The sequence below is a fragment of the Ptychodera flava genome, chromosome 3 (assembly GCF_041260155.1).
Source record: "Ptychodera flava strain L36383 chromosome 3, AS_Pfla_20210202, whole genome shotgun sequence".
In the NCBI taxonomy this organism is placed as follows: Eukaryota; Metazoa; Hemichordata; class Enteropneusta; family Ptychoderidae; genus Ptychodera; species Ptychodera flava.
In genome coordinates this window covers 46,607,712-46,634,929 of record NC_091930.1, presented here as the reverse complement: position 1 = coordinate 46,634,929, position 27,218 = coordinate 46,607,712, and the positions used below count along the sequence as shown (strand labels likewise).

The window sequence follows — 27,218 nt, the reverse complement described above, 5'->3', positions numbered from 1 at the left end:
AGAGAGAGAGAGAGAGAGAGAGAGTCTCACTATGTATAGTGCATTTTTGTTGTACTTGGAATGAACTTGCTTTTTAACAGTTGAAAATCTATGATCTGTGGCAATCAACCTCTTAATCACATGACTATCTCGGAAACTCTTACCGTATTTGGGTTGTCATCAAGGCGTGTAAATACTGAAAAACGGCCATTCAACCAAAGAAATTCGATTTTGAAGGCTTTTCTACAAAATGTGATATGTGCATGCTTCAACAGTTACGAATTTGGTCTCGACGGTCGATGGCAAATAACCAGATCATAAACGACTTGAACACTTGTCAGTACATTTTATTCGTTTTTTAACAAGTTGTTATTGAGTCATCAAAATAGTTTACAATCTCAATAGTTGGAGGGTACATACATGTCCAGTACAAAAACTAAAATGCAACGACATGAATAAATGTCAGTCAAGGAAGTCTCAGAGACTACATGCATATGATTAAAATAAAAGATATAAGGTTTTCCAACTACATGTTTCAGTACATTTTATTCTTCACACCTTTTACAAACTATTCTACAAGCTTAATATTAATTATGATTATCATCAACAAAAAAGTCACGTGGCAATAATTTGTCAACATGTCCTGAATAGAAAGAGACATTAACCATTGGGGAAACGCAAGAAAATACAATTAATGCCTTAGAGACAAAAAGTGAGGACAAACAAAATTATTTATGACATAATGTTAGTAATTTCTCGGTCAATTTTCATACACGTACACTAACATACAGTTACGTTGTACTAATCGGGTGAGCGTCGTCGGATAGTGTGATGAATAATCTTTATGCCGATACTTTTCTCCAGAATTTCCGTCCTGATTAAAATTTACATTTTCATATTTCGTTCACACATATAGATTTCATCTTGAAAACAAATAGAATACAAGCAACCTTTCCATTCACTTGTGCTGTGCACATGCTGTGCAAGCTGGTTCTGATAACGTGACTGTTCATAGCGCCCTCTAGAGACTGACGCTACAATCTCTCAGTTCAAAACATGGCAGCTCGTCTTGAGCTGTGCGGTTAGATGTCTCCGTAAAAATTATCGATAACAGCGGAAATTATTACCGATCTATATAAACCAAGACACCATATGATACGGATACGAATAAGGAATTATCAGGTATGTTTCCGCACACATATGTCAGTGAAAATCACCGATTTTTCTTACACTTTTACCAACACAATGCATTTAGACAAAAAATTTTGTCGTACCACTTGTAACTTGCCGTCGGACAATTAAGAGAAAATTGTGAAGAGTAAATAATTAACCGATTTTTTGACGCACTAGGAGTACTTAAGGGTTGGAAAGAGATTAAAATTCCATTCTGATCCAAAATTTTCAAAAAATTCGCAAAATTACAAAAAATCAGCAAAAATATAACATCTATAACCTATCGGTTGCATTGTGTTGTGTAAAATTAGTCTGGAAAGTTGTAGATTTTCACCAGAAATATACCTGCAGACTTGACATGTTATATTGTCATGTCTGCTTCTGTGTATGTTTCTGTACACTCATGCACACATCTGTGAAAGTCAAAAATTATTCTGACAAATATTTCACAAAAAATTGCAACAGGCTGCTGTTAGACAACTTAAAATGTTCAAAAGAATTACTAAATTGTGGACGTCAGATGAAATGGTCTGTCCAAAATTATACATTGCTGTGAGAACTGTATGTTTGATCCAAAAATTAGTAATTAAATATGCAAAATATGCAAATTATCTTGAAAAATACACATTTACAGCCTGCCAGTTGCAATGAGTTGTGTAAAATTTGTCAGAAAATTTGTAGATTTTCACTAGAGATATCCCTGCAGAGTTGACATGATGTGGTGTCATGTCTGCTTATATGTACAGTAGTTTAATACAGTCCCACTGTGTTACAACTAATCTGTATGGATTATCCTTACACAGTGCAATGTAACGGGGTCTCTCTAACTGACCTTGACCTTTATAGCTGAGAAATTCACCATCACAATTGAAGTGAACCACTCTATTCCCATCGATATCACAAACATATATGCCATCTTGTTGGTGATCAAAACACAAACCCACTGGCCACTCTAAGTGTCCCTTGCCAATGTCTCTTATACTTTGCATCTGGTGATTCAAAACATGAACACATTTCCTGCCAATGCCAAAATCTGATACAAAAATACATTTCTTATTCACAATCAGATCCCAGGGATCACTGACTTGTCCTTCTTCAGTTCTTGCAATGTGTTCACCAGATTTATTATATTTTCTCACATATCCATTCCAGTCACCAATGAATATAAAACCATCAGGACTCAAGCAGATACCGATTGGTTGAATTCCTTCTTTGCGTCCAAAACAGTTTAAAATCTTGCTTTGTCCAGAACTCACCACAACTTGACCATTCCTGAAATCACTCATAAAGTATTGGTCATTGTCTTCATCCACTGTGACATCTGCCGGATTAAATGGATTTGGGAATGCATGGAATTGTAAGATGAGATCACAGCAGAGTTTGATTGGATCAATAACCTGAACTCTATGATTGTTCCAATCACATATAACCCATTGACCATTGTTCTTGACGTATATTCCATAAACCTCATCAAATTGTCCCGGCATTGATCCTTTCCCAAACACTTCCAGGACACTTTCCTTGACCGGATAGCCTAGTAGGAAAACGAAAACATAAACAAAGGTCAAAGGTCAATTTGCAAACTACAATTTCTATGAAGTCAAACATTTTCTGATCTCACAAATTTTGACTGAATGCAAACTTCTTTTGTTTACACAAACACATGGAACATTTAAAGGAACAACTTCCTTACATTGTTATGTAACTTACGTGTTTCCATGGCAACACAATTGTATTTTATTGATGGAAATGTGATTTTCAGTCCATAAGGTAAGTCATTGTATTGTTTTGTTGATGTGTTACTGGTGGAGCAGTCAGCTTGCAAATAATCTTATCATGACTTGATTTCATCAACACTTTCATAGTTTATTACCATGTATGTTTTGGACTTTTTTGTAATTAAACCAGATATTTTTATCATAATTTTCTTACCTAAATGATTTTTTGGGGGTTCATTTGTGATGTCGGCCATGTTAAAATGATTTTTTTGTTTGTAAACCAGTTTCTACTCCTCCATCCAAATAATGTCAGACTGTAGATCTGTGGTTTCCTTTTATGATGTCAATATTTTGATGTTAAAGGGATGTTTATTTGTTTGTTGTGTTGGCCATGTTAAAATAAATTTTTGTTTACTAGTTTCTACTCCTCCAACCAAATAATGTCAGACTGTAGAAATGTGGTTTCCCTGTATGATGTCAATATTTTGATGTTAAAGGGATGTTAATTTGTTCATTGCATTGGCCATATTAAAATAATTTTTGTTTACTAGTTTCTACTCCTCCATCCAAATAATGTCAGACTGTAGATCTGTGGTTTCCTTTTATGATGTCAATATTTTGATGTTAAAGGGATGTTTATTTGTTTGTTGTATTGGCTATGTTAAAATGATTTTTTGTTTACCAGTTCCTTCTCTTCCAACTAAATAATGTCAAACTGTAGATGTATGGTTTCCTTTTATGATGTCAATATTTTGATGTTGAAGGGATGTTTGTTTGTTGTGTTGGCCATGTCAAAATTATTTTTTGTTTACTTGTTTCTACTCCATCGAAATAATGGCAGACTGTTGATCTGTGGTTCCTTTATGATGTCAATATTTTGATGTTAAAGGGATGTTTATTTTTTTGTGTGTGTTTGCCATGCTGTGAATATTTGCAGTTTTCCATAAAAAGATTAACTTATGTGTTCCTGATTGTGAAAGCATTTGAATGACGTGTTTACTATTTTTTGCGTGAAGAAATCATATATTACTACATATGTACCACAGTTTACTTGCATCGAAGCGCGCGCGTACTACCGGTATTTGCACTGCAGTGCAAATACCAAAAACATTATTCCATACCTGCATGCAAATGAATAGAACAGCGCGTGATCCTTGTCTTTCAATGTGTGTCGCGTAAACTATTTAAAATGTATTCGCTTGTGTTTTTAGTTCCTTTGTTTTCTCGATAAAATAAACAGGGGGAAACATATGTAAATATAGCTGCAAGCAGCAATGCCGGGGCCAAAGCAATCTTAAGTGGGAAAAAGAAGGCAAATGTAATCAGAGAGGGCAAAGGTCATTACCGTTACATGTCTTTTTTCCAACTAAACTTTCTTTCCTTATGTTACATCTGTCAACAAAAAATCTGAACACTAGGTTTATTGCTAGCTCAAAATTAGAAATGTGCACAATTATGAGGTACTGCATGTTACATCATAAGGTCTAAGATCGTACCAAATATGAAGGGTATAGGACTCTTGGTTACTGAGTATGGACAAATATGTATATTTATGGAAAAAAGGTCATCAAAATTAGATATGTGCATATTTAATGAGGTACAGCATATCTTACCATAAGGTATCCCATCTCACCAAATATGAAGGATGTAGTCCTTGTGGTTACTGAGTTATGGACAGGTATGTATATTTGAGGTCAAAGGTCATCGAGGTCATGTGACATTTTGTCAAAAAAATTGTATCCCATAGTTATCCCTATATACCAAAAATCAGACCTCTTGCTCTGTTGGCTTGCCCAAAATTAGATATGTGCATATTTAATGAGGCATGACCTATGGTACCATAAGGTGTCCCATCATACCAAATATGAAGGGTGTAGCCCTTGTGGTTACTGAGTTATGGACAGATATGTATATTTGAGGTCAAAGGTCATCGAGGTCACGTGACATTTTGTCAAAAAAATTGTATCCCATAGTTATCCCTATATACCAAAAATCAGACCTTTAGCTCTATTGGCTTACCTAAAATTAGATATGTGCATATTTAATGAGGTACAGCATATCTTACCATAAGGTATCCCATCTTACCAAATATGAAGGGTGTAGTCCTGAGTTATGGACAGGTATGTATATTTGAGGTCAAAGGTCATCGAGGTCATGTGACATTTTGTCAAAAAAATTGTATCCCATAGTTATCCCTATATACCAAAAATCAGACCTCTAGCTCTGTTGGCTTGCCCAAAATTAGATATGTGCATATTTAATGAGGCATGACCTATGGTACCATAAGGTATCCCATCTTACCAAATATGAATGGTGTAGCCCTTGTGGTTACTGAGTTATGGACAGATATGTATATTTGAGGTCAAAGGTCATCGAGGTCACGTGACATTTTGTCAAAAAAATTGTATCCCTTAGTTATTCCTATATACCAAAAATCAGACCTTTAGCTCTATTGGCTTACCTAAAATTAGATATGTGCATATTTAATGAGGTACAGCATATCTTACCATAAGGTATCCCATCTTACCAAATATGAAGGGTGTAGTCCTTGTGGTTACTGAGTTATGGACAGATATGTATATTTGAGGTCAAAGGTCATCGAGGTCATGTGACATTTTGTCAAAAAAATTGTATCCCATAGTTATCCCTATATACCAAAAATCAGACCTCTAGCTCTGTTGGCTTGCCCAAAATTAGATATGTGCATATTTAATGAGGCATGACCTATGGTACCATAAGGTATCCCATCTTACCAAATATGAAGGGTGTAGTCCTTGTGGTTACTGAGTTATGGACAGATATATATATTTGAGGTCAAAGGTCATCGAGGTCATGTGACATTTTGTCAAAAAAATTGTATCCCATAGTTATCCCTATATACCAAAAATCAGACCTCTAGCTCTGTTGGCTTGCCCAAAATTAGATATGTGCATATTTAATGAGGTACAGCATATCTTACCATAAGGTATCCCATCATACCAAATATGAAGGGTGTAGTCCTTGTGGTTACTGAGTTATGGACAGATATGTATATTTGGGGTCAAGGGTCATCAAGGTCATGTGACATTTTGTGAAAAAAATTGTTTTCAATGGTTATCACTATATACCAAAAATCAGACCTCCAGCTCTATTGGCTTGCCCAGAATTAGATATGTGCATAATCAATGAGGTATAGGATGAGCTGGTCATGTGACATTTTGTTAAAAAACCGTAACACTGATACATGTCCTTGTGTACCAAAAATCAGAACTCTAGCACTAGTTTGAAGGCTGGAATTACATATGTGCATAATCAATGTGGTAGAGAAAACTGCCAGGGTCATAGGTCAAGTTCATCCTCAAAATATTGATTTGCAGTTTGATCCCCTGTAGGTCATTGTTCAGTAGTAACTAGCCCCCGCGCCCCCCCACGACTCTCATATAGGCCAGAATAAGCCATGGTATAGCTTAGCTGCAGAGATATAGGGGAGGTCAAAGGTTATTGAAAAATCAGAAAAATAATACTTTAAAAATCTTCTTCTCATAAACGGCAAGGTGAAAATTCTTGAAATTTGGTATGTAGCATCTGGTAGTATGGTCTAAAAAGTTTCTTAACAGATTTTCGATGTTTCAATTTTTATGCAAATTAGGTGAAATTAAAATTTTTAATAATTAATAACAGCCAGGTCATGTATCCAATCAAAATATGAAGGGTCAGGTGCACCAGTACTCAGTATGCTTAATATGCCCTGCAAATTTGAAAAGGCTGCGCGCAACGGTTTTGGAGATCTAGCTTTGCAAAGAATTTTCGGAAGAAGAGGAAAAAGAAGAAGAATTAAAGCTGCAAGCAGCGTTGGCGGGGCCCAAGCGATTAACATGGTTTCCAGTTCTTGCAGTGATTTTATTATGTACAAAATTTCAGCTTTGAAAACAGTCAAGTCCTTGTAAAGAAGAATTTTGAACATCATCTCATATTTACTGTCTGTTTCAATCGTAATCGTATGTTTTATGCAAAATACAATATGGCAGCAAAACCATGTGACCGATCAAATTGCCTTTCACAAACTTGAAAGAGCTCTCACTAAGAATGACAAAAGTGGAATTTCACTGCCATCAGTGTTCTGGTTCTGGAGAATAAGATTTTAGAGATAAATTGCAATTTTCGCGAAATCAAATATGGAGTCTGAAACTGAGCACGGTGAGCTACCAAAAATTTCTTTCAAAAGTACAAGACATATATGAATTAGATGCTACTCAAAATTGACAATACTGGAAGACTGAAATATTCCATCAAATTAATGTATTCATCTCTGAAATTTTGAGTGTAATAATTGCAAATTTGGTTAAAAAATAAATAATTAGTCATATATTTTTTCATTTCATCTCTCCTGTTCAAAGTTTTACTTTTGTATAATGTTATGACAAAACTGTGAAAATTTAGAAAATCAAGCATGGTGAACCCCTCTTTTTTCTTTAATATTTGATTATTCTCATATGCTAGAACGCAAAAATTTCCATGTGTTCTTCCCTGTGTGCTTTCTGGCCTGATCTTGTTTAGGTAATGTTTCACTGTCATGAGCGTCATTTGACACAAACTCTTCTTCAACTACAATGTATATCGGAGTCAGAGCTATCTCTGTCACTGCTCACGTATATACTACAGTAGCAGGGCAGTATCTTATAGTGACAGTTGCCCAAAGGAAGTAGCTGTATTAACTTTGATAATTTTGACACTATTTTTGTTCAGTTTATTATACAACTGCGTTCTTGTTCTACTCTCTACAGCATGTTGAACTGTCCTGTATTCAGCTTGCTAGCACAGCCTGTGTATGTGTACCACGTATCAGTGCTGACAACTGACTGTCAGTCTGGACTCTCATTAAACTATCACCTAAATACATATTTATATATACAGGTTTCGTCGACAAACTGAACATTGTGTGTTTGAGCATGCTGTAGGGAGACAGCAGGAAACTAGTCGATATATTAGATAGATTGCAAAAATCATCAACGGTTGCAGCTTCTGCCCTGTTACTAGGCTCAAGTTAGATTTTTTTACGACAATCACACCTGGTTAGATTTTTTCGAGATATAAGTCATGGAATGTGACAAAATGGTTCTAGATTCTGTTAAATTATTACTAACATAACAACATTTGAATGACAAATAAATGGTATTCATTTTTCATTAAATTACCTACAAAAAACTTGGAATCGGAAAATGTAAAACATAAAAGGGAACCTATAAATTTTCAAGTGCCCCCTACAGGTAGAGCAAAATTTTCAAGTCCCCCTCTACTACCCCTAAAGTTTTCGATTCCCCCTTCCTGAATGAATACCTCCAGCCCCCCCCTAACCTTTTTTGTGAATGCAGCCTTAGTAACAAACCTGCAATCGCTATCATTGCTGTACTGTACATATCGCGCTATAACTGCACGAAACCTGCTTCAGCATACCAGTTTTTATGAATTAGATATCCATTGTCATAGCAGTTCAAAAGTAAAATACTCTCATACTTGAGAAATGTGTGCATTTTAGACTTTCGATACATTTGCTTTACACTTGAATTTAGCATGGAGCTTTGGTAGGTCCATGAATTTAGCAAGCGATATTCGAACAGCGCACAGCATATCGATGACACTTGGGTCAGCGGTCATCACCAAAAACGTCAGTGCGTTTTCACGGCCAGCTTGAATCATGCCACAATCGCGGAAATCATGGATCATAAATCCAAATGTTCATGTCTATTACTTTAACAGAATCCTAAAATATAAAACACATGATGTTTTGATATGGAGTAACTTTTTTGTGTCACTGACGGTCAAGTTAAATGCTCAAATATCGTGACAAGACTTGCGTATTTGCAGGATATGAATGCGGAAGTACGTCGACTCGGCAAACGAGCGAGCGCCTTCTCTGAAAATCTGTTTACGATATCACGTCACAATACACTGAAAATTCTTGCGAATTCATCTTTAAGTATCGTCTAGTATTAATATTAGCGTTCCAAAATCTCCGATAAATATCGGGTAAATATCACAAGATTTCACAGATCCGGCGTACCGAGGCACGGGGCAAGTCATTCTAGTATCGTCTATGTATCGATATTAGAGTCTCCAAATCGCTGATAAATATCGGGTAAATTTCGGCGACTTTCACGGACCGGGCGCGCGCAATGGCACAAAGCAATTACAGCGAAAGTCCAAGCTGCAGAGCGATTTTTACGACATTAACAGCTGGGCTTGATGAGGTCTTGTTTACATTTTTAATCAGGTACATGCTCTCAGTTACGCAACACACTAGGGTCACTCCATGCATGTCAGATAGAGAAACATAAACAAATCACCACACCTTGCAATGTCATGTAACTTTCTTTTTGACTCGTGATGAACAAGTGAGCGTGCATTCAGACACCTACATATAAAATTACCCGAACATCAGCTTCATTTATGATCCTTGACACTCACATATCAGCTGTGCGTAGACCCCAGAAATATTGTGCCCTGGCGGGGACCTTGTCCCGCTCTTATTCAGTCAATAACACCAGTCGGCCAGTAGAGGCACACTGATCTGAGTACTTCCGTGGCAGTATACTTGACAACGTCACTTGGCGTACAAAAGCTGGTCGTCAAAGTTGCCTTACACAAGGGGTCGAGATTAGGGTTCATGTGACTGCTAGCTTGATTTGACAGCGAGCATTGCAGTCTGTTGTGCCGTCTTTGACTTTCAAGTGTACAATATAACCACAGAGTAATATCAGACAGAGTGGCAACAGCTATTGTTTAAGGCGTGAAGCGGTTACGTAAGCAATCCATGTTTGCCTCGCCTGACGAAGCTCTTGGCTCTCTTTTCCGAAGAGTGCCGACCATGCACCCTTCGGTAATTTCGGATTTTCACCAATTGTTAAGCGAAAGTATGTTCGACAAAGCTTGTGTTGTTGTTGTCGTGTGGTGCTGATCGGAATTGATTGTGCTGGCGAAAACGGGAGTGTTTGAGCTTCAGGAAAATGGGTTTTACCGTTTAAAAATTCCTCTCATATTTTTATGAATATATAATGAGTGTGTTTGAACCAAATTTGAAAGTCTTTTATCGATACTGTCTGGTTTTACTCAATGGTTTACGGTCAGTCATACCGTCTTTACACGTGCGCCAAGAAAGGACATGTTTATGAAATGCTGGCTTGTTATGTTTGATTGGCGTGAGGCAGTGTTTCTGGCCGGAGAGCTCACAAAGTAACTATGGTTGCTACGCGACTGGCAGTACGATGCCCATCTCGTCGTATGTTTCGCATAATTCATGTAATTATCAACCACAAACCAAGCCTCCAAAAAGTTTAACACCTTTTAAGCTCATTTTAATATGAAAAGCCAATAGTCTACCGAGACGACCATGGAACAAAAGGCATGCAAGTGTTGCCACTCTGTCTATCTTACTCTGTGATATAACATACATCACTTATCGATCTTCTGACTGACGAGGTTTTGAACTGCAGCCTTATGAACATTGGGGCGAAATAACCGATTCAAATGCCTTTCGCAAACTTGTCTGTGATTTGTGAATGTTTTAGTGGAGTGAAGGCGATGTGAGATGCCTGAGTGTGGTGAACGCGATAGGCGGGGTGAGCGCTATACAAGGAAGTTTATCCCGGAATCCCGAGGACATCGCGACATTGCACTTTTATATGATATCCGATATTTACGGCTACTAGATTATACAATATAGAAGTTAGATTTGCTCGGCTAGATCTATAAGGTGGTGAAATCTCCGATATATATCAGATATTTACCCGCGATTTGACAGAATCTAGTATTGCCTAGTATCGAAGTTAGAGTCCGTCCTTTGAAGTCGGGTTTGACCAGAACAGTATAAGGTGGTGAAATGTCCGATATAATATATTGGATATTTACCCGCCAGATGACAGAATCTATTATCGCTTAGTATCGAAGTGAGAGTCATATATATATATATATATATATATATATATATATATATATATATATATATATATATATATATATATATATATATATATATATATATATATATATATATATATTGGATATTTACCGCGATTTGACAAAATCTAGTATATCCTAGTATTGAAATCTGAGTCAATCCTTTGAAGTCGGGTTTTGTCAAAACCTGCAAGGTGGAGATATGTCCGATATATATCGGATATTTACCCGCGTTTTGATAGATAGAATCTAGTATCGTGTAGTATCGAAGCTAGAGTCAGTCCTTGGAAGTCTGGTTTGACCAGACCTGTAAGGTGGTGAAATCTCCGATATATACGGATTTTTACCCGCGATTTGACAGAATCTTATCGTCCAGTAATAGAAGCTAGAGTCAGTCCTTGGAAGTCAGGTTTGGCCAAGACTGTAAGGGATTGAAATCTCCGATATCGGATATTTACCCGCGATTTGACAGAATCTAGTATCGTGTAGTATCGAAGTTATAAGAGTCAGTCCTGTGAAGTCGGGTTTGACCAGAACTGTAAAGTAGTGTAATTTCCGATATATATCGGATATTTATTCGCGATTTGACAGAATCCAGTATCGTCTAGTATCGATATTTGAGTCCCCAAATCGCCGATAAATATCTGGTAAATGTCGGCAATTTCACAGACCTTGCGTGCTGAGGCACAGGGCAAGTCGATCATTCTAGTATTGTTTACTATCGATATTAGAGTCCCCAATTGCTGATAAACATCCGAATCACAGATCTGGCGTACCGAATCATAGGGCAAGTCATTGTACTATCGTCTACCGTATAGTATCGATATTAGAGTCCCAAATTGTCGATAATTATCGGGTAAATATCGGAGATTCCACAGATCCGGCATACCGAGGCACAGGGCAAGTCATTCTAGTATCGTCTAGTATCGATATTAGAGTCCCCAAATCGCTGATAAATATCGGGTAAATTTCGGCGATTTCACTGACTGGGCGTGCAAATGGCACAAAGCAATTACAGTGAAATTCGATCAAGCTGCAGAACTTCATTAAACAAGGTGTTGTTTTAATCGATGTGCATCAGCGATTTTTACGACATTAACAGCTGGACTTGATATGGTCTTGTTTACATTTTTAATCAGCTACATGCTCTCAGTTACACAACACACCACGGCCACTCCATGCATGTCAGATAGAGAAACATAAACAAATCACCACACCTTGCAATGTCATGTATCTTCCTTTTTATCCGTGATGAACAAGTGAGCGTCCATTCAGACACCTACATATAAAATTACCCGAACATCAGCTCGACACTCACATATCAGCTGTGAGTAGACCCCAGTAACATTGTGCCCTGGTAGGACCTTGTTCGGCTCTTATTCAGTCAATCACAGCAGTCGGCCACCCCTTAAAGCTAGTGGCACACTCCTCTAAGTACTTCCGTGGCTGAGTATACTTGACAACGTCATCCTGGCGTACAAAAGCTGGTCGCTGAAGTTGCCATACACAGGGGGCCGAGATTAGGGTTCTAGTGACTGCTAGCTGAATTTGACAGCGGCCATTGCAGTCTGTTGTGCCGTCTTTGACTGTCAAGTGTACAATATAACATACATCACTGATCGATCTTCTGACTGACGAGGTTTTAAACTGCAGCCTTATGAACATTTGGGCGACTTAACGATCAAAACACCTTTCGCAAACTTGAAAGTGCTCGCACTAAGAAAGATAAGAGTAAATTTCAATTGAATATGTGTGTTGGTTTTTGAGAAGAAAATTTCTAATGATTAAATTGCCATTTCGCTATATTCAATACGGCGAACAAACCTCCTGACTGACCAAAACGCCTTTCGGAAATTAAAAAGAACTACCACTAGGGATTATGAGTGTAAAATTTTAGTTCAATCTGTGTATTGTTCTGGAGGAGAATATTTTTAAGGATTAAATGACCAGTTTCGCAAAATCAAATACGACAACCAAACCATGTAACCGATCCAAACGTCTTTTGCAAGCTTGAAAGAGATCACACTTTAGATGATATAGGTATATATAAATTTCAATTGAATCTGTGTGTTTGTTCTGGAGTGGAAGATTTTTAAGAGTAAATTACGATTTTTGCAAAATGCAATATGGCGGCAAAACATGTGACCTATCCAAATGCCTTTCACAAACTTGAAAGAGATAAGGATAAAGATGATACATGTAAAATTTCAGTCGATTCTGTGTGTTGGTTCTAGAGAAGAAGATTTTGAAAGATGAAATTGCGATTTTCGCAAAATCCAGAATGGCGGCCAAACCACGTGACCGATCCAAATGCCTTTCGGAAACTTGAAAGAGATCACACTTACGATGATATATGTAAAATTTTAGTTCTATCAGTGTATTGGTTCACGAGAAGAAGATATTTAAAGATGAAATTACGATTGTCGCAAAATCCAATATGGCGGCCAAACCACGTGACCGATCAAAAAGCCTTTCGCAAACTTGAAAGAGATCACAATAAAGATGATATATGTAAAATTGTAGTTCTATCGGTGTATTTGTTCAGGAGAAGAAAATTTTTAAAACTGAAATTGCGATATTCACAAAATTCAATATGGCGGCCAAACCACGTGACCGATCAAAATGCCTTTCGCAAACTTGAAAGATATCACACTAAAGATGATATATATCAAATTTTAGTTCTATCGGTGTATTGGTTCAGGAGAAGAAGATTTTAAAAGATGAAATTGCGATTTTCAAAAATTCAATATGGCGGCCAAACCACGTAACTGATCAAAATGCCCTTTGCAAACTTGAAAGAGATGGCATTCGAGATCATACTGGTGAAATTTCAATTCAATCAGTGCGTTGGTTCTATAGAAGAAGATTTTTAAAGATTAAATGAGTATTTTAAAAAAATCAATATGGCGGCCAAGGTCACGTGACCGCATGCGATTTTATTTGCAAATTCTAAAGACCTTAGGTCATGCTTGCTTTACAAAAATTTCAAATCAACTAGACCCCTAGGTCTTCTGGAGAAGCCATTTTAGGTTTTTGGAAAATCCAATATGGCCGCCAGGTCACGTGACCAATCAAAATTTCAAGGGTCAGGTGCACGAGTACTAATTGACACCTACTAGCTCTGCAAATTTGAGAAGTTTTCATTCAGCCGTTTAAGAGATCTAGGTCGACAAAGAATCGGCAGAAGAAGAAGAAGAAAAAGAGGAAGAAGAGGAAGTAGTAGAACTTGAGCAATAACAATAGGGTCCCAGCCGGTCGGCTTGGGCCCCTAAGAAGTGATCCAGAGTAAACTACAATAGGGGACAAGCCCCATAGGGCTTTGTCCCTAATAATAACAGAACCCCATGGCGAGCGAGCAAGCTTGCCGTACCTGGGGTATTTGCACTCGTGTTTGCGTTGAATCCGGCTGTCCTTTCACTCGCTGCGCTCGTGAAAGCACGACCGCCGGATCCCCCGCAAACACTCGTGCAAATACCGCTGGTACGGCACGCTTGCACTCTCTCGCCATGGGGTTCTGTCATATTACTAAAAAATTGCAAGTTTTATTTGATAACTATTTTAGACTTAATAATGCTACTTCTCTTTTTTAATTAAAAAGGAAATTTTTTCTATGCAAAAGTAGATATTGTATGCCGATGATTTTGCCATATTTTTTCCGACTTGTCCTTGATAACATCTTTCAATCAAATTTTGTTTAATCCTTTCATTACTGTACATTGGTGCAGCTACATTACTGAGAATAGGGTAGGTGGACCTACAACATTCCAGTGTACATGGATGTGCCATGGAAAGGTTAGACTCTCTCAGAGCCCTCACTAGGGTTGAACTGGTTTAATATGGTTCAGCACAAGCTGGCATAGCCTGGCCACACCAGTCACAGTGCATACACTAGTCACAGTACGTATAGCCAACAATGGGCTGTGAGAGTCTAGAATAGGTCAGCTTATATAATTAGTATGTTGATCAGTTTTAAATCGTGTTAGTATAAATCATCCTAAAATTCCACATTGTGTTCAAAGTTCATGCTCAATGTCTTTTTTCATTTTTACACAGATCATTTACGAGAGATATCAAGTTTTTAACTTCCATGATCCGATCGCGATGCATGCTACCCACAGAAGACAGTACTTGAGACAGAATTGGAGATGTCCTAGGCAAAGGTCAATCAGTCAGCCATGGTCAGTTTATTATGAAGTGAAGTTCATCTAACACATTGGTTGTGAAGACTTGAAGACAGATGATTAAGCTAATGAGAGTGTCACCAACTCTACAGATTACATCTTTACCAGTAGTAACAACAACAGTGAAGATGTCTTTGGGTTCAAGTGAGCCTGAAATTCAATACTGTGTACATATTGTACACACAAACCAAACGGCCCTTTTCAGGGCCATCACATCCTCCAAAAAGAGAACTACCGTGTACAAACCATCATATCTTCCATTCTCTAACTTTTCAGAAAAGGACATTCTTTAAACATGATTTCATGAGGACCAGTTTGTTTTGCTATTGAAATTATTGAATGTTGTCCAATTATTCCGTGAAACAATACTAATTTTCTTGGTGTCAGACAGTTCAAAATTTACAACATACATATACTCCCACTCCCTGTCAGGAAATAAGGACTGTTTTTGTATTCAATATGTTTTAATTCACTTTTGGCTTTAGAGTCATAAGATGATGATTAAAAAAGAAATTGTGATCATGATCAATCTATCTGCCAAACTTTGATAAAGTCTTTTAAAATGGCATTTGAACCTCTTGTTATGGGCTGCAAATAATTATTGACAATGCAGTGATTGAAATAAGAATCTGTAAATGATTGCAAATTTTAGTGTAAAATATACAAATCCACACCAATTCCTACTCAAGGTAATTTATAAACTATTTGCAAAATTATGTGCCTGAGAAACAAACAAACAAAAAAAGGGTAGTTTTACCAAAAATATGGAATAAAAGAGAATTGTCTAACATCATAAAGTGTGGATGTCCAAGAAAGGAACATGATGTTCTGCTTTTCAGTAATTTTAGACAGCAGAAGGAAATTTTATGCAAAATGTAGAAATATATGCTGGTGTGCTGTCTTTGATATGAAAGTCAATACACCAGCTGATATTTGACCCAGCTGTGATCAGATTTTAACCACCAGGGGTGGTGTGGGATGTCATTTGATGCATAGTTTTGGGTGATGTACTTTGCTGTATTAATGCTAGTGCATCCTTTGTGACATTTTCATGATTATCTTATTATTATACAGTCTGCACTTGTGACTTGCATCAAAATGCTCCTTTGGCTCGTTTTTCCAATGCTAAGAAAAAAATGAAATTGAATATTGGAAACTATTCTTAGTAGTTTGTGCAACTATACACTGCACAGTGCAAGACGCTTTCTGGCAACTGTCTAATGGGTCCCTTGAAACCGTACGTTCCAAAATGATTGTTTAGAGGCAACATATGCATTGCACTTGGGGCACTGTGAAACAGTCAATGTTAACATGTATTCCACAAATGCACATGCACTTCTTTAGTACATGCAAAATTCTATTGTTCTTTTTGGTAGATGTTTAATTCTGAACAATAATAAGCTTAATAATTGAAGAAAGATGTTTGACTCTAAATGTTTGACTCCAATTACTATTTGGGCTTTAAGTAGTATATATGTCACATTAAGATTTTATTCTGGTTTGAATATTGAAAAATTGAAGACTTATATATGTAAATTGTTAAATTAAAAATTACTTACAATAATAATGATATGGCTAGTTTGAAACGATATACCGGTAATTACAATCAAACTTCAGGTCATGAGGAATGAATGATCATTACAACCTTTAACCTTTGCCAAATACTACATGTTAAATCTACCATCGGGAACAAGAGAAGTTTGCATGTGCTAAAAAACTGTACAGCACACCAATTCCATAATACTTACAATTTCAAGGCATCCCAAGCAAAAGGCTTTGAATGCACTTGATGAGCCCAGTTTCCATGTTTTAACCATGAAGAGTCTCAAGAGACCCAAAATTTATGTAAAAAGATTTGTCTGCTCCATTGAACATGAATAGAATGATGACTGATCAAAAAATATGATAAGACTCAGACTGACAAAAATTTTGATAAAATACATTTTGGTTTATTTCATTTGAAAAGAAAACCATTTTGTCAAAACACTTTTTTTGAAAGATAATGACTTCACGGCAATTTTTAGCTCCCATAGCCATATGTATATATGGCAATTGAAGCTTTTCTTATAGGCTAGGGAAATGTCTGTATGTCTGTATGTCTGTATGTCTGTATGTCTGTCCGTCAACATCAAAAACTCCAAAACCGCTGCACATTTCATCTTGATATTTGGTGTGTACATGGATGATGGGCTGTAGATGAGATTTTGTTCAAATGAAGTTGTCATTGCCAAAAATATGCAAATTAGTGCCAAAAAAGGCGTTTTTGGTAAAAAATCTTCTTCTTCATAACCGCTGGTCAGACAGCTTTGATATTTGGTATACAGGTCCCTAGGGATAACCCAACTTGGATTTGTTCAAATTGTGATGAAATATGCAAATCTGTATTTTTAAGGAATTTTTTTGTCATTTTTGGTCAAAAATTTATTTCATCAAAACCGCTTGTCTGACAGCTTTGATATTTGGTATACAGGTCCCTAGGGATAACCCAACTTGGATTTGTTCAAATTGTGATGAAATAAGCAAATCTGTATTTTTAAGAAATTTTTTTGTCATTTTTGGTCAAAAATTTATTTCATCAAAACCGCTTTCAGCTTTGATATTTGGTATACAGGTTCCTACAGATAAACTAAATATGATATACAGAATATATGATGAAATCTGCAATTTTGTATTTTTGGTGCAATTTTTGCCATTTTTGGTCAAAAAATGTGTTTCTCAAAAACTACTTGTCTGATGCCTTTGATATTTGGTATACAGGTTCCTGGGGGTTCTCTTAGTGTGATATAGTGAAATTTGATGAAATCTTTTTGCCGTTTTTGGTCAAAATTTGTTTCCCAAAAGTTACTCATGTGATAGCTTTGATATTTGGTATACATTTTTATACATAATTATGATGAAATCATCAATTTTGTATTTTTGCAGCTAATTTTGCCATTTTAGGTCAGGCCATCCTGAAATGAGCTATCAAAGATCTCAACCTTCTTCATCAATACATATGTCACAAAACGTTGCTCTCTACATAACACAGCAGAGCTCTGTCGACCATTGGGTCGCTTGTTAGCTCCCATAGCCATATGTATATATGTTTACAAGTTTACATTTTATTGAAAATCTCAATAGCCACTGAGCAGATTAGATGAAAAATTAGCATGTAAGTACTTTGGGCTGACCTGAAATGATTGTGCACATCTTGGGTCAGTATCTTGGACTTGCTTTTTTTCATGAATTTTTTTGTAATTTTCTCCCATTTTTGGTCAAAAAATCTTCTTCTCTTAAACCACAAGTCTGATTGATTTGAAACTTGGTATGGAAGTGCATAGGAGTGACCTTTCCCAAATCTGGGCAAATCGTGGTGAAATTTGCATATTTGCATTTTTTGGCTATTTTTTTCATTTTTGATCAAAAATTTTTTTTAACTCTGAAACCACACGTCCGATTGAGTTGAAACTTAGTGTAGAGGTTTTTACGGGTGACGTCAGTAAGATTTGATCAAATTCTGGTGAAATTTGCATAATTTTATTTTATTGGGGGAATTGTTTCTATTTGTGATAAAAAAATCTTTTAGCTTGATTTTAGCTTGTTTTGATAACTATATGGGAGCGACCAGTGACATTGTCACTATTTTTTCATCTTGTGATGTAATTGTGTGAGCTGGAGCTCCATCCATAAGTCAGTCAATCAGATTTGCAGTCATCACACTGGCTAGACACAATTCTGTTTCCTGGATGCTTTTGACTGGCTTGTAAAACTGAACCTAATGTAGCTCGCTACATTAGGTTCAGTTAAGCCAGTCAAAAGCATGGATGGAGATAATTATTCTGATGATGCTACATGTAAGCATGACTGGGATATTGCAGTCTCTGAGTTACAAATGGAACACCTTTTACTGTTGTACATCAATGATAGCCACAAATCGGGATCGGGACATTTACCCCAAACAGGACATCAAGTACAGGAACCAGTTGTCAGCTTTAGTTCAACTACAGTACCAGCACACTGATCACCCAGAATGACCAAAACCAACAAACAGAACCAACAAGCTTGTCATCGCCTTCATTTCAAGAGACTTCAACCTATTATCTCGCAGATGAAGATATGCAGGAAATATTCTGTCTGGCCAAAGAAATTGCAAATATTGCACCCAAAGAACCCTCCTGGAAAGTAGACAAAGTTTTGTTTCAATCTGTATAGCTGCCTTTAAGGTAGAACACACCTCGGGGACAGATATTCGGACTCTCAAACTTTTACAATTCTTTTCTGATCTACCACTTGTGGGGGTTCATTTTAAAGCTCTTGGTGTAAGAAAAATTTTCATCAGCTTAGTTTTTCGAAATTTGAAAATTTATCTTTTTCTCCATAGAGTTAACACAGGGATGGCAGCCATTTTGAATTTCAAATATCGGTAAATCTTGGATTATTGTTTCTCTATTACCAAATTTTGCACGGTGGCCCCTGATTTTTATTCTTGATTTTGAAAGAGAATAGTTGAAAGATTCCTTACGGAAAGTTTGAGCAAAAGTTTAAGTCCTTCACTTCCGAGGTGCATACTACATTAACCTTTGCACCATATTGCATCATTCCATACGGGTAGCATGCACCTCGAAAGTGATTGACGTAAATTTTTGCACAAACTTTCCTAAATGAAACTTTCAACCATTCTCTTACCAAATGAACATTACAAATCAGAGGTCACCTTACAACGTTTGGTGCTAGAGAAGCAAATGACCTAACATTTGCCAATATTTGAAATTCAAAATGGATGCCTTCCCTGTGTTAACTGTGAAATTTTTCATTTTCAAAAAACAAGGTGGTGAATTTGTTCTAACACCAAGAGCTTTAAAATGAGCACCCACACTTAGTAAATCAGAAAAAACACTCAAAATTTGAGTCTGAAAATCTCTTCAAAAAGGTGCATACTACCTTAAAAAGATATTTGTTTCCAAATCTCTGTTTTCTCATTTGACAAAGACAGTACATGTATTTGCGATATGACTGTTATGCACTCAGAGAGAATCAAAATGACTTAAATATTAGTGTTGACATACATTCCACATGAAGACGAAAACAAAATTGGCAAGAGTTCCTTTATCACCCCTACCCTCCCCCTGGAAAAAGCACATCAAATACAACTTTTGGAGGGGTTTAGAATCAGATTTAGGGTTAGTTTAGGGTTAGCGTACTTAAAAGTGTCTGTACATCCTACCTTAGAAATAAATTTTGGGATGGGGTGGGCCTGGGCCTTATGGAACTCTTTCCAACAAAATCATACAAATGAATGGAAATACTAGCAGGGACACTACTTGTGCTTGTCAGCGTATTCTATAGTAATTATGTCTGTCATTTCTTCAGGAGCATTGGGATCAAATCCTGAGTTAAACCAAGGCTCCCTCTTTCCAGGGAACTCAAATGCGCATTCATCTCTGTATACATGCCGCAGAACAAGTGTCAATTGAATATTAACGTGACAGGTTAAAGTTTGCTAAAAGAACACCTGTGCTACATCTGTAACTACACTCAGCTGACCATATTTCTTAGGGTCTGTGCTACAACACTGAATTTGGCATAAATATATCACCATTCAGAATTGCAGTGCAGTTGGGTGCTTTTGCAAGTGTACAACAATGACAGAAATATTAACTTTTAATCCACAATATTCATAATTATAAATTCATTATTGAAATAATTTTTCACACTTTTGTTGTGACTAAAATGCACTAGCTCACCGATACGTAACAAATTCGTGCATTCTCAAAAATAAAAGACTATGCTTTTGCTATTAACGACATTTACATCTGTTAAGTTGTCCAACAAAAGCCCATCATTATTGATAAGCTGTGGAAATGCAGCTTGTTGTGGTGATATCGATGAGGGCAGTGTTTAAAGGTCATTTGCTGTTGGTGGTGGGTGACCTTTGTCAATAGACATCACACTTATGAGCAGCTGCGCTTTGATACTTCCACTGCTAGTCATCTCACCACTTCTCCGGGGGATGGGGATAAGGTTAGGGTACTCCCAATATATTCTTATAGGGGGTATGACGCCCTAGTCGAAGATATCTACCCAATGAATATCCAAAACAAATATTAACCATTGTTAGGGATTCCTTGATAAATTTGGAGAATTTTTACAGTCATTCTACAGTATTGAACGTTTTCCTGAAGTATTGGGACATTTCATTTGTTCCTGACCATCAGTTGGGGTGAATAGTAACCCATGCTTAGCGATTTTTCATGAAAAGTGACCCATTTGGGCTGTATGTACTAGAACCTTAGTATCGCCATCACAGGGCTGTCTATGATTGGCCTGATTTCCACCTGTACGTGACTGTGCTATACTAGTCTGTGTCTCCAAGGATGTTATCCACGTTCAGCAGTTATCGATCATGTACACAAAGTGATGTTTTACATATTGCTACCAATTAAAAAAAACTTGAAAAAGATCAGCTCTTTCATTGCACTGTACTTTGCCGACGTCCAATCGTTACATGAACGAATCCACACAATATTGAATGCGACGATAAAATCGTGTTAAAGGTTTATTGGGTCAAAAGTCAGGGACGGCCACTCAAAAAAATGTTTGCATAAACAAAACAAATGTCAGCTTGGTTGACATATTTCCTCTATTAGTTGATGGGCAAGTGAATAGAACTCTTTGTCTTCGGTGGGCAGAGAAATGTCAGAGGAGCGGGTAACTTACAGTTGTTGGCCTTCGATTGACTGTCCAACTTAGCAATTAAGACTGCTAGTACTTGTTGGGAAAGACGGCTGGCAGGGATGTTTATTTGAATTGTGTACTCGGACGTTGTTTGCTAGACTTATAAATAAGGGTAATTAATTTTTATGAATTTCCCAACAATTGAAAACTTAGATTTAATTTCAAGATTATCAGATACAAGTTTGCTCCAAAATTATATATGCATAAAATTCAATTTCTGTAAGTGTTAAAAATTGTACACTTTCCCATATAAATTATCAACAACTGAGATGGTCTCATCATACTACCTGTCAGACATGCAAATCTTCTTTGTCATGAACATTCATTAAATCAGTGCCCTTTTCTTTGACCAACACAGGTGCAACTTATTCCCTTACTTTCCTTAAAAATATTGTGCATAACTATCAAAAGTATCTGTTGCTAAGATCACTAAATTGGAAAAGGGGTACGGTTGATCTTTTCATTATTAATCATCAAAACAATGCTGTCAGAAATTCGAATTATGGATGAAGCTGTTCTGAGCACAGAAGAAGCTTGCTCCAGTTCAGTGAGTGTGTGTACTGATCAAGGAGTTTGGGTAATAATCACAATACTGTGTGTCATGGCATGAAAGATATACATACGTGCGCACGTTGATGGGACATAAACATTTATCAAACAGAGCAACGACTAACTTTGGTTTCTTTTGCCTCTTCTTGTTTTGAGATCTGGATGTATCGTCAACTTTTTCAAATAAGAAGGCTCATTATTATTGGATGAAGAACGAACCTTTTTGTCAAGGTGTTGACACTTACTGTGGTGAAAATATCTGACCTAGAACCTGAGCCGTTTTGCTACTAAGAACTCGGCCCTTAAGGGAGAAGTTTGATCACCCGGGTCTATCTGTAAAATTACTTCGAGTTAGCTTTGTGCAGCTCGGTGGTTAACATATACAGACGTTTTTGTTTGCTTTTTTAAATATTAGAAAGAGATAGCGAGGGTAAAGTATATGTACACACACGACACAGGCAATTAAGGCTTGTATGTAAAAAAAGGTTTAATAAATGACATTAATTGACTCCAAGATGAATATTGCTTGCAAACATGTGCCCGATTCTACAACAAAAATCAAAGAATGAAGCAATTTCAGTTCCAGTATGCTTTCAGTGTAAAACCGATGACTTCAAGGGAAATAGCTGAAAATAAGCCTAAAAAGCCTACTGAGCTTACAGCGTAAACACAAGCAGGTGCTTAAATGAAGTGTAAGGTAGCTAGCCTTTATCTAGACCAACAGTGGAGACTGGGGTCCAGGCTAGCCTTTTCCGCCTCATACTCAATATAGAACTCTCAGCAGTGTTGTCCTTGAAATGTCACTGTAGGGCCTAGGGAGAGATATATACGCCAGGTTCTACTAAAATGTTGCTCTGGTGTTCCTATATATCGAACAAATATCTTGAGTGCTTAAACAGTTAACCGAAGGACCTTGATTGGAGACACCCTAATCCTATGTCTGACCCTAGCTCTAGCTGGTGGGCTAGAAATGTACTGGTGGTTAAATTATGCGTGGGGCAACCGTTCTGGTAAAGGTACACGCTGTGTCGATCTTATCTGTTAAATTTAGCGGGACACCCCTCCAGCAAACCATTGACTCTTCCATACTCAGCCGTAATATATGGTCATCCTCCATGCAGATACATAGTGACACGCTCGAAATTACGTTGGACTACCCGATGGTTGTACTGAGTACCGTTCGCAAAGAACCCCCTTTACGAAGTCAATAAGCTTACCACAATATGCACACTATATCGCTGTACGTGGTAATGAAGTCTATATACGTTTATCAGAATATTCAGCTGCCTGACATATCGCTGATACCGTAAAGCAAATATAGCTGTGCAATTGGTATATGGTGTTTGCGTGAGCCTTTAATTTGCAGCAGTCATCATAGCCCTGCGTACAGGTCTTTGTGTTCCTGGCGTTATACGGCCTCCACCACAGCCCTGCAACGGTCAATAGAGATAACTTGGGTCTCTGCGGTCCGGATCGGGACAGCAACGAAAAAACGGTCCTGTTGGCCGAAATTCTGCTCTAGCGGGGCAAAATCCTTTCCCTGCCTACCTTTACCTTCTAACCGACCCCAGAAAGATGCGATTAACTTCTCCACAGTCACCTGTGGTTGGTCTATTCCGCTCGGCGTCTATGCCCCATAGACGTGTCTACATATGCCAGCTCAGGCATATGTTCACACGTCTATGGGGTCCATAGCGGAATAGACCACAGCTTACTGTGCGGTCATGTACGAGTGGAGCAGATGATAGCGGTGCTTCAAATCACAGAAAACTCTCGTTGCTTAATGATTCAACATTGCGGCGACAACACATTTGGTGCTCATACACTTTCTTCCATATTTCCAACGTATCTCGATCTATTCGTGTATCAGATGTACACGTCGGGGTAGCCAAGTTAAAAACAGTTTGACCGATATGAATGTACTCGATCAGCACGCACGTTTAAACTTGTCCGAAATTCGAACGGTGGTCTGAGATGTTAGTATAGTTGTAATGTCACTAACAACTCAACGCATTCCACTCTTCCACTGATTTATACTTTAGGCCTATATATTTGCACTCAGCTATATTAGTCCATCCTCCCAAACCCTTCTAGAAAATCCTGTAGACAATCCAACTCAAAGGCAATCCTCATCGCTTATGCTTCCGAATCACACTTCAATCGACAAGGCAAAGAATACACTATTTAAGCGTAAGTTTTATCTTGGGTTCGTTGTTGCATTAATGACCTTTTCGCATTGAAACAAAAACTGCTTCAAAGTTGGTGCACCTCAAATCAGTTCTCCTCTCGTAACTGATTGCTTTCATTTCGCGTTTACTTTGCACAAGCCATGATGCAATTCTCGTTTCTTCTACGAAACTCATTTAGGTTTGTTCATCCATTGGGAAAAAGCACTCACGAAACTACCCATGTGACCCTGACAGCTGACGCAACCATAGACAGTGGAGGAGAACCCTCTTCTGTCTATGACACAACTTTCGAGGGTATTTACATTTTAGTCCGTCAATGACATAGTCGTCATTGCAAGGGAAACTCAAGCTTCCGCTCTATTTATCCTTTTCCCATTTTGCAATAGCAATGTATTAATATACATATAAATCCGACAAGGACTTTCAGTGAATAATTCACGACTATGGCAAAAAAATGCCGATAATTAGGCTACTTGGCCATACATAAGGTAAGTTTTTATAATATTAATGAAAATAATCATCAAATTCTAAAATATATCAGTATTATTTGAGTATCTGTGTTGAATAAAAACAAAAACAAAACAAAACAAAACAAAACAGAAAAAATAGATGGGATCATGAGATCCTTATCTCCATTCAGAATGTTCTGAAAAAGTTTTGAAGACGATAAAAGCCTGGTAAACCTTTGATTCCGATTAAATGATGCAACCGTTCAGATGGGTGTAGGAATCCAACCTGGAGCAATTTTTCACCATTAGATTAAAATATTAATTATTTTAAGCCATGGTCATTTTATGCCGTTCCAAGACTGTGTCCATTATTGTGGGGGGGGGGGTCTTATCACTTATTTCGTTCGATATGACCCACTACTGTCAATTTTCTTCGATCTACAAAAACGATATTTTCAAGCTCTACCAGCTACCAAATACAAATAATTAAGTTTCGCTTAACTTTAAGGTAGAATGCGCCTCGGAGAGCGGTATTCAGACGTTCAACGTTTTTACAAATCGTTTGTGATCTACCGCTTGTTGAACTTAGTTGTAAGCTCTCGATGCAAGAAAATATTCGACGTCTTAGTTCTTTGAAAATCGAAAAAATGTATTTTCCTCCATAGAGTTAGCACAGGGATAGCGGCCATTTTGAATTTCAAATATCGTTAAATGTTAAGGTATTTTGTTTCCCTAGTACCAAACTTTCACGGTGATTCCCAAATTTTATTCCTGATTTGGTAAGATAATGGTTGAAAGTTTCATCGGGGAAACTTCCAGCAAAGGTTTGAGTCTTTCACTTTCCAGGCGCATACTACTACAATGGGTAAACTGTTATAACAGCCTCATGCATAATACCGGTCTCATGTGTAGGTGTTTCACTTCTCAGCTCGCTTGACAAAATGTTTAAGTCGTAACGACAAAAAAGACTCACCTTGATTAACTCGTTTTACATCACTTGATAACTCGTTAAAGAGTGCCTTTCCAGCTTCACTTTTTTCCGTAACGGGTGTAGCCTCGCTGATCGCAAATTCCCTCTGCGTTATCAGTTTTTGTCCAGCTTCATGAAGGACTGCTTTACCCTGACTGGAGTATTGGCTGGAGTGTGTGCTAAGCCGAACAAACTCGGAGATCATGACTTCTTCCTCTTTGTAAAAAGAGCTACTTTCAATATTCAGATCAGTCCAAAGTTTGTCCCTTTTCTTTCTTGACTGGCCGACCTTGCCTTCTTCCAGTCGGACGTCAAGTCTGACCTTGTCATACTTCGTGGTAAAGGTTGTTCTGAAGTGATGCAGTTCCTTAATAAGGAAGTCATCTCTGCTCAGTAATTGAGGTCTGGTCTGCCCCTTTGCTGTTTGAAATGACGACAGGTCCAGATGCAAACTGTCCACTGTATGGTGCCGGGGGACATAATGTTGCTGTGTCGCCTTGAGTTCAGTTATAGAGGCGACGCTGCGACGCCGAGATGGAATTGTTACGGAACCTGTTGAAGTAAATTTAATGCGAAAATGTCACATAATACAATATGGACACACATTTCGTGATACCGACTCTTTTTATAATAGCGTAATATACTATATACCAATATGATTCTCTTCATCACAAATTTTACAATTCTTGCCCACAATTTGAATGTTATGTGACATTGTCGTAGCGACCGACCATACCAACACCTACATGCACATAGGCATAACCCATTTGAGTTTGCCGCAGGTTTGAGTGGTAGAAAAAAATGTATGGTATTCCATTATGGTAGCATATCTTTCTGACATCCTTTCAAACAGAAGTAACACTGCAAGTTCAGAAACACATATCAAATAGGCCAGTGAAATATACATTTAGAAGTGGACGCCAACGTAACTTGCATTGTCTACATCAATTGAAGAATTTAGAGTAATATCGATACCTGTTATTAATGGTATTTCCCTCTTACAGAGTAAATACTCCTGTACTGGAATGTAGATATCAAGGGTTAGGTAGTGAGCTTGAATCTTGCTGAGTAGTGTTGGTGTGATGATTGTAGAATGGATGGTTTTGTCCAGTCGTCCACTGATATACTCACTCCACAGGGCTTCCAGTGCTTCTAGGGATCCACATTTCGTCACATATCTTAGACAGCCCTTTTCAACCTTATCCACATTCAAGTCACTGTGTACTTCATGCACAGCTCTCGCTGTTCCCTCAGTAACCGGCCTATCCCCTTCTATTCTATCGAATTCGACGTCAACGTCTGCCATAGATGTATTATTTGCCGCACATCCGTACGAAGTCCTAACTTCCATACCAATGGTACCT

At 37.5% G+C, this 27,218-nt stretch overlaps 1 protein-coding gene across 3 annotated transcripts in view; it reads right to left on the bottom strand.

Moving 5' to 3' along the window:
- Positions 1-308: 308 nt before the first annotated feature.
- The window catches only part of LOC139130137 (uncharacterized), a 43,740-nt gene continuing 16,830 nt past the window's right edge, over positions 309-27,218 (bottom strand). For all 3 annotated transcript variants that reach the window (XM_070695859.1, XM_070695860.1, XM_070695861.1), the window contains exons 5-7: positions 26,830-27,216; positions 25,858-26,406; positions 309-2,686 (exon numbers count right to left, since the gene is read on the bottom strand). In XM_070695859.1, the coding sequence (XP_070551960.1) occupies positions 1,887-2,686; positions 25,858-26,406; positions 26,830-27,216 (1,736 nt within the window). In that variant the 3' untranslated portion in view covers positions 309-1,886. The remainder of the gene's footprint in view (positions 2,687-25,857; positions 26,407-26,829; positions 27,217-27,218) is intronic.